This window comes from Melanotaenia boesemani, chromosome 15 (genome assembly GCF_017639745.1).
Source record: "Melanotaenia boesemani isolate fMelBoe1 chromosome 15, fMelBoe1.pri, whole genome shotgun sequence".
Lineage (NCBI taxonomy): Eukaryota > Metazoa > Chordata > Actinopteri > Atheriniformes > Melanotaeniidae > Melanotaenia > Melanotaenia boesemani.
In genome coordinates, this window is record NC_055696.1 from 7,710,675 (window position 1) to 7,719,973 (window position 9,299).

Below are 9,299 nucleotides of genomic sequence, written 5' to 3' on the forward strand. Positions count from 1 at the left end.
GCAAAAGCACAATCATAAAAATGCACTGATAAGCACTACTGTACTATGTACTGTATGATTACAATAAAACTAACTAAAACAGCATAAACAAGGAGGACGTTTGCTTATTAAATTTGATTGCAACTATCCAATTTAATGTTTGTCTGCATGAATTTTGGAGTTAGTACATATTACAATGAGGATACTCTTGTTGGTGTGACCTGGGTCAAATTTTAGAGTGCTTTAAATGCCATTAAATTATGCTAATTATACTGATGACTTGAGGCCAAAACTGAGCAGCTGAATAGAAGTTTTTGGGATGACAGTCTCTGATTTGTGAAAGTATCCTTTAGCTGCACATACAGGCTAAAACATTTCTTTCCAATCAATAAAATAACCCCAATACTTAAATTCAATTGTTGATTAGACAAATTTAGAGTTTCTTTGCAATATCTACATTTTAACTATACTAAATGGTATTTATTTACTGGTGCACTACTCTAAAAATGGCACCAGCATTTGCTTATACCAGTTTAGAAAATTCTGGGTTCAGGATGTATCACTACATGTGCTATTGTATATAAGGTTTCATGTTGCTGCATTACGATACTCTGTAGTAAGAAGGCACTTTGGGCCAAACAGTGAGAAACAAACCAAAAGCCAGAATGATGTAGCTTAACTCTACAAAAGAACAGAGTGATGGGGGAGCTGTTGGGACGCTATGTGAAAACTACATCTAAAAATTGTGGAACGAAAAATGTTTCCCCATGTAAAATTGTGAATACTTTGATGATCTCACCATATACAGTGTATAGTATCAACAAAAATAGATTCAGAGAATCAAGAGGAATCTCTGTGCACATGGGGCAAGGTCAAAGGTCAAAACTGGATGCTGGTGATCTTTGCCCTTTCAGATGTCCCTGTATTAAAATCCTGTATTAAAACACCAGAAATCACAGTCTGTGAACACATTTCATCATACAACCCACAAATGCAAGTTAAGGATTTATCATGCCATATGTGAACATGATCCAGAATAGCTGCATCTTTTCTGTTCTGAGGCAAAGCGATAAACTGTTCTGAGGTCAGATAAATTAAAATTGGGATTTTTTTTCCTTGAGACTATGGATGTCATTCTGAAGAATAAGCAGAACAACACCAAACGAGATAAAAAAAAAGAAAAGAATGCAGGTGTCACAGAATGGTGAAATTCGTAGTTCATGGTGCTTTCATTGTTCGTTATTCCAGTCTTGTCTAGAACAATCCGTGCCAGAACTGAGGAAGGAAGTCACACATTAAATACACAAGCATAAAAATCTGTGTGAGAGAACTCCGAGCAAACCCATTCAAACAGGCTACAGGTTGGTTAACAACAGACCACCAACTTCAGCTGCTTGTCTTCATGTAAATGCATTTTTTCTTCTAAGGTTTCATCCAAACTTGTTTTTCCACTGTGTCATCACGGCGGCACCTGAGAGGATCCTATTACCGGAAGTGATCGTGCTTGTTGATAGATACCTGGGCGGAGTCCTCAGGTGAGAGCTCACAGTTGTGACTGCTGGCAACGTCGGCGACAGAAATTGAAGAAAACAGAGGAACCTTTTTCTTTTTTTATTTAACGAAAGAAATAAGTTGAACATTACTGTTAGTTTTCTTTTCAATATAACAGTTTAAGAGGAACGACTTTGAGTAACAAACCAGGAGCAGAGAACCGACATGAGGGCGTTTATTTCGACGCTGTTGTTCTTAAGCGCAGCAAAAGGTGAGTGTTTATTGTTCGCTTATTTCAGTTTACTCAGCTTTTAAAAATGAATACTTTGGTAAAGTAAGCTATAACATAAATAAATCCATATATTTAGCCACTTAAAATGAACTGTGGTGGATATAGTGACATTAAAACTCAAGTTTCGGGTCTGGTGTTGGAACTTTGGCCTGTTCTCTGTTTGTTCTGATCTTCTGTTTGTTAAGTTACTAGACAAAGAAGAAAAACAAGGTGTGCAACCATGCAGCATCACTGTAGTGCAAAATGGGTACAACAAAAGTGGAAGAAATAGGTTCCCGTTTTTTTAAAATAATGTATTATAATTCATTTTAGTCATAAAAATGCGGGATCACTAATCCCAGATAACTATCACCTTTTACACACTGCATTTAGACCACTATGAAGCTGAGAAAGAAGTGTTTAATTTAATTTGTCATTAATTTCTTGGGTTTTCTGAGAAAACAACACAAATATTTAAGTTTCACATAAGTGCAGTAGTTTTACAAATGGGGTGATTTGCTTGAAAATATAACCATTTTGAGATAAAATGGTTGTTTCAGATAACCATATATTTCTTACATTGAAAAGGAAAATATATAAAAATCCTTTATCATCACGCCCCAATTCATATACTGGATAGTTTTTGGTATTTTTCTTCTTTACATTTCTGGATTTATGACAAGTATTTGTGTTATAAGTTATTAATTTAGGGTAGATATCCATCAAATCTTAGGCAACTATAAATCATACTTCCATCAATTTTCACTTGATATTCTATAAATCTGACCCAGAAGTGCACTCATCCACTCTACGTTTGTAAAGATGTCAAATCCAGCTGCCATATCATCAAGGTATTTAGATTTCCTTTAGTGGGTGGAGGTAGTTGGTTTGCACTACCTTAGAATTATGTCCTAGTTATTTACAGTAGTGTATAATGCCATTCACATAGTTAAAGTGTGGCTGTAAACTAGCAATATAAACGTTCAAACTAAAGAAGCAATTATAAGATTTCCTTTAACATCAGTAGTTCAACAAACGGAAGAACCTGCTGCTTTTGAATAAAAGCAAAACATTTTCCAGAGGGATTTCATTCTTGCAGCTGTTAGTATCACCATCAGTGCAGGTCATCCCACCTGCAGCATGGTTTGATGAATAAATGGGGTTCTGTACAGCAGATTGCACACAGTACTCTTCACTACTCTTGGACTTTTTTATGTCAAGCTTTCAAGTGAGTTCCTTGTAGCTCTGTAGTTTCCACCTACTTTTCTTTGAAAGCTTGCATACCACTCCTGCACTGAAACCAAAAATTATGCAAACAAGGAAGCTATTGAAAGTCCGTGTTACATTTTACCCTGTTATGCTTATCTCAATCTCTGTCAAACCAAAACTTTGAGTAGATGCGTTATCTCAGCTGAGTCTGCCTGTAAAGTCTGTAGTTCTAGAGAACTCCATCAGTGTCAACAATAAAAACTCCCATTGTGACATTTTCAGTAATCAATATGTAAAGTGTGGATTAATTGAGAGTTTTTGTTGTAAACTTGAATGATTTTATCAGTTAAAAATGAACCGGTTCCTGCGTTCCGCCAGTTGAAGTTTCCATGTATGACGTCAGGCTTTGTAGACAGGGTTGCTGTTAATCATGTAACACTGGACACTGAAAGTAACAGCAGATGTGTAATGCAAGGGCAATCATTAGCTGGACATATACTATGACAAATAGCCTGTGACTGTCTGCATTAATGATATAGTTGTCAGTGTCTGTATAGTAACACTGCTGTGGCTGAACAAAACCAGTTTCACCGAAACAACAAACAGTTTCAATGGGGCTTCCTGGCTCAGCCCACAGGAATGAGTCACACTTTTTTTCTTCCCCCACTCCGGAAGCTTGTGAGCATGCTTGGAGTGTTTGACAAAGGGTGTCATTTTTCAGTCTTCAGTGATTTGTTTGTGAGCTTCCACAGTGACAGTTTATACCAGTGATTGGATTATTAGCTTTTTGTACCATTTATTGGTGATGGAGGTCTTACTTACACCATGTTATCTGCTGTTTCTATATCATGTTTACAGACCTACAGTTATTTTAAGTTTTTAAAGCTGCTTAAACAGAACATGTGCTCAGATTTTGAAAATGTAGAATCTTTCCTAATTACATCATTATTCATGGTGAAGTTGACCATCTTTAATTACGTCATTTCACATTATTTTGATTTGTTTTTCTGTGTGTTAATTTTAATTGCCAGAACCTGGTAACTACTACTACATGTTTAAAGGAAATATAAATGTGAAAGCAGGATGTGACAATTTGGACTCAGCACCATTAGGAATGCGAATTTTGCTGATTGGTGTCTGTCATTTTGTGCATTATTAAACTGAATACGTTTTTCTTTGTGTGTGTATGTGCGCAGGTGTAAGTGGCTTTAGCGTCACTACATCCAATCCAGATTTGAGCGTGAAAGAGAATGAAGGTGAGTCATAAGAAAATGTCTGCAAAAAATGCATAATGTAAAGCCACTTTGAATGAAAGTAAATTCTAAACTAGGACGACTGGATTAAATTAATTGTCTAGTTAGTTATGAAGAACATCTAAAGGCATGTTTGTTTCTAGAATAGGAAACTAAACCTTTAACTGAGTTTGTGATTGATGGCAAGTTTACATTATTATTAAAAATTATTGTCTTTACCTGAATGAAAGGCTGGAAATGCATGCATGTTAGCCCAACTGTAAGCACATTCATTTAAAATTCTCAGAGTAAGTACAACATACCCAGATTATCCAGTTCAAACTGCTAGCATAATTTACAGCTCTCCTCTCAGCCTCTGACCTGGAAATAATATAAGTAGCAAGTATAAGAAGAAGAATGTGCGGATCAGTCATCAAAAACAACAGTAAAATTTTAAGTCTCATTGGTGGACTTGCTGTGATGTGATATGCTAGCTAGAGGAATATTAACACCTTTCTCAGAGGAGTCAGACATAATAAAGTTAAGCTGATTCCTCTCCTGAGCTTGTATATAAGGGCGAGGACAGTAGTTGGCTTAAATTATGTAGTTGAGCTGTAACTGCAGGTTGACTTTACACTCTGTGTGAAAGTTCTGCCTTATGTTTTCAGCGAAAATGGCTTTGCTATATTTATTACTAGAAAGGAGAGTACAGCTTTACCAATTAAACTTGCTATGTGTAACCTTCACAATGATAAATTTCCACTGTCAAAAAGGAAAAAAAAGAGGACATCACAACCTACATTAAAATTTCAGTCATCAAGAAGTATTATTAAAGCTAATCATAGTGGCTATGAACTGGAACTGGCTAACATGCACCTTTTTACTGTTATTTGTGGTGGATTACAAATTTAATTTAATACTTTGTAATTCGGCAAAGTATGCTTGTGAGATTTACGTCTGTCTTAAGCGTTTAAAGATGGGTAATTTAGATTATAAATTTACTACAAACTTGATTCATTAATCAGTGGCAGCCATGCAAATGAGCAGATCCCCCATCAGTATCAACTTAGTGCTGAGTGTGTTTTTTTTTCTTCTTGTTTTCTTCTTTATATGGACAACTTTATTAAATGCAGTACTAACCATTTCTACGGTTAATTCTTGTTTACTGCATGCTGCATATTGAAGATAAATTAGATCATGATTGATTAACCTGTAATTTCAGGAGTGGACCTGACTTGCTCATACTCAGCAGACTTTGGTTCAGATGCCAGAACTGAGTGGAAATTCAAAGACAAGAAAGGCTCTCAGTCGCTAGTGGTGTTTGATGGGAAACTAACACGTAAGTAGAATTGTCTTCTTCTTTAGCTTTAAAAAATGCAAACTGAAGTTAAGACATATGTTCTTTTGGAATGCATTGTGCAGGTGAATTTGTATGTTAAACGTCTAAATATTTGATGATTGCACCAGATTTAAAATGTCTCTAAGTTAATTCTCATCAATTTTGAGTCTGTATTCTAACAGCACAACTTTTCCACAGAGTCATATGAAAGCCGCGCAACGTTGTACGGAGGCTCTAATTTGAGATTCTCCAAAGTGACTCGTGTGGATACAGGAGAATACTCCTGTGAAGTTTCCAGCTCCAAAAGCCATTTCGCTTCAGTTACAGTACGCCTTACTGTTCTGGGTAAGAATCCTTTTTAAACTCTCTGAAACAAAATTTTTCCTTTTTATATCCACTTAAAAAAATAAAAAGCAAGTACTTGGATATAAATGTTTTTGTCTTGTGCTTATGTACTGTTTTGAGACTTAAAAACTTTACATCCTACCCTGCAGTGCCCCCATCTGTACCCTTCTGTAGAATCCCCCAGTCAGCGACAACGGGTACAACAGTCCGTCTGTTCTGCGATGATCCTGAGGCTTCACCTCCTCCGACATACCAGTGGTACAAAGATGGCACTCTTCTGCCTGCAAATCCCAGCACGATTGCTGGTTTCAAAAATGCCACCTACAAGCTAAATTCAGCATCTGGCGAACTGGTTAGCTACATCTCATTACTTTGGTTCAGCTGTGGTGTTATATTTGCGACAGTGGTTGTTTCTTTGGTCTTATTTTATTTATTTAATCAATGTGTTTGACTACAGGAGTTTCCTTCTGCTTCCTTGGCGGACTCAGGCCAGTACTACTGTGTTGTTTCCAACAGTGCTGGTCCTTCTCAGAAATGCAGCGGTCTAAAGATGGATGTCCGTAAGTGCCCATAGTTTTTTTTTTTTCTTTTTTTTTTTTTAAATCTTTTAATCTGTATTTATCTTGATCTGTTTAAGGCCCTGTTTACACCATGATTCAGAGACAGTAACAAGCAAAAGTTTTGTTGTGTTCTGGCCTCTAGTTTACATGGTAACAGAGTTTAGGGTGGATAAAACCGCAGAGTTTCGACACTGTCCTCCAGGGTAAAATTTTCTTGCAATGCAAGGCGAGTACTGTCAGTGTAAACTGGAACGTCTTCCGCGTCATCTTGCACTTACTCACGCAAACCCTGCTTAACCTGAGAAAAGCACAACAGCAATGGTGGACCTCCGTGCCATGTTTGTGCTGCTGCATCTTTTTCATTTAGTCGATCTGTTGAAGAAAAACATGTTTCTAGTAAAAATAAATTAATGCCATCAGCAAAGACGCATAGGTTACATGTAGGGGTGTGCAATATCGTATCGTACGCGGTAATACCAGTAGATATTTTTTTGACACCGGTAGAAAATGTAATATCGTGATTACACGTGAGCAAAGTGGAGTGTGGCTGGACAATAAATGAAATGTTGATATATAGAAATTTGACTAACTGTATCAGCTATCAAGCGTGTTAATGATAACGGTACACCTCGGAGTTTCTTGAAATATGATATAAAAGCCTCCTTTGAACATTTTTAAATGTCTAAAAATCACATTATGAACAATGATCATGTTTATATATATATATATATATATATATATATATATATATATATATATATATTATATTATATTATATTATATTATATTATATTATATTATATTATATTATAAAATAAAGTGAATCACACATGGGTGTGTCATTACTGCCCACTAGAGGCCTGGCATGGGGAGTACATCATCCTGGTCCTACTTGTGTTTTCCCCTGCTCGGAGATAAGTTTTCATACTGCTGTGTGGAAATGTGGTAGTGTAAACAGGGCCTAAGTCAAGCTTTTCTGGGTGAATTAAAAGCTGTGAAAATGCAAAGTAAGGTTGAATTGTTCATCATTCATCTTTTAAACCTCATAATATTATGTTTTCTTTAAGGTGATATAAACACTGGAGGAATTGTTGCTGGGGTAATCGTGGCTCTGCTGCTAGTGGCCCTTCTGGTATTTAGCATTTGGTATGCCAAGAAGAAAGGTTATCTGCCCAGTAAGTCATCTGCATTATATTATATAAAATCATAACATTTTCTGTGATCACTAGTATTCTAATGTTAATGAGTTTATTCATCATTAAGTTGGAATTAAAAAAAAAAAAAATCTTATTCTGAAAATGCACCTAGTACAAACCAAAGCAGAAATAGAAAGCAACAATGTCAGCAGGCGAGAGGAAATGCAATGTTTTTTTCTTTTTAACAAGTTGATGGTTTTTTTTTTTTTACCTCCAACACTCAGTCATAGTAAAAGACAACTTAAAATATGGACTGTTGCTAATAAGTTGCACTGTATTTTTTTTAAATTATATGCCAACTATTTTATTCTTCTGATAATGTTTCCTTTCTTCTCATTACAGAAAAAAGTGAAAGGTAAGAGCATTTTCTTTTTGATACAGTCACGTTTTACTCTTTGAAAGGTTAATTTAATTAAAGTTACATGTAGAATCTGATGTTTGTGACAAAAAAAAACAAAACAAAATTGAACAAAGACGGAGATAAGGGAGGGGCTAATATTCTTTCTTCAGTATAAGTCACTTTATTTTTATTTTTTTTACACTAAATTGTTAAACAAAATAAACACCTCAGGTGTGTTTACCTGCATTTAATTATCTGAACATCAAATTCGTAATGTTGGGGTCAAGCAGACAGTCCCTGTTTACCCGTTCTGTTTGTGGTGTGATGAGGTTGAGCAAACTTTACAAAATTTAGTTATGTGTGATCTTTTTTCTTTTTATTTTTGTGTAATGTTCGGTTGGTTGACATTAATGTTTTATTTATTTTGTTTTATTTTTATTTCTATAAGTCTTGCATATTAATGCAGCAGCCACTGTAACTATCTCAGTGTGTTTGATTGCTTTTCATGTCCCCGCAGCAAACAAAAGCCCAACGTGGTCTACCAGTCCCCATCATCACACGGTGGTGGCGACGATGAGGAAGATGTAAGTCTTTTTCTTTTCTAAACTTAATTTGTATTACAAGAGATAGTTAATCAATCAGTCTAATGTACATGGATTGTTCAGGAACATTTTCTGTATACAGGTGTGGTTAAAAAAATGAATGCTTTGATTGTGATGTTAGATTTTCCTGTTTCTCAGGGGGAGTTCAAACAGAAGTCATCGTTTGTGGTGTAGTCAGCAAGCCGTCGTCGGCAACGGCTGGTTTTAAAATCTCTTGGCAAGATATTTTTCTGTGTGCTGTTTTTTTTTTTTTTTGTAATACAGGTTGTTAATTCTAGTGTCTGAAATGTCGAATTTTAGGAATATGATTATTTTTTTTTTAAAAACTACAGATCAAGAAAAGAAACCTGTTTGTACATGCGTAGCTTTTAGCTGAGTGAGCTGTGACTAGTAGTCACCAATTTAGGCTGCCGGCCTGTTTTTAAAATTGAAAGTTGTTTCTGTGTGCTTTTAGATTTTTTTTTTTTTTTTCCTGTGAAAGTTGTTTGAGATGATGTTTCTTGTAAATAACAACCATTTTTTTTCTCTCTTTTTTTTCTTTTGTACATTAAAGTATTGCATTTAAATTTTAACGGGTCACATTATCTGAGTTGTGCATATCATGGTGTGTCAGTTGTGATACAGCTTTTACCTTCTTTGTTGACCTCCACAAAATAAAATTTAAATCAATTAGCTTAATTCATCCTATGTACAAATACTCAGGTCTTATGCTTAAAGTAGTTCAACTGGTTCTAA

General features: G+C 35.4%; 1 protein-coding gene across 2 annotated transcripts; it reads left to right on the forward strand.

The window, feature by feature from the left end:
* The first annotated feature begins 1,486 nt into the window (after positions 1-1,486).
* f11r.1 (F11 receptor, tandem duplicate 1) lies at positions 1,487-8,884 on the forward strand. Of its 2 annotated transcripts, none has more exons than XR_006012926.1 (10): positions 1,487-1,741; positions 4,147-4,206; positions 5,405-5,521; positions 5,720-5,866; positions 6,016-6,218; positions 6,324-6,426; positions 7,494-7,605; positions 7,965-7,977; positions 8,480-8,546; positions 8,703-8,884. XR_006012926.1 is itself a non-coding variant. In XM_042008319.1 (10 exons), the coding sequence occupies exons 1-10, from the start codon at positions 1,696-1,698 to the stop codon at positions 8,736-8,738; spliced, it is 900 nt and encodes a 299-aa protein (XP_041864253.1). In that variant the 5' UTR covers positions 1,488-1,695; the 3' UTR covers positions 8,739-8,884. The 2 variants fall into 2 exon arrangements, 1 of the variants encoding a protein (XP_041864253.1); XM_042008319.1 differs by having other exon boundaries at positions 1,488-1,741; positions 7,494-7,601.
* The last annotated feature ends 415 nt before the right edge of the window (positions 8,885-9,299 follow it).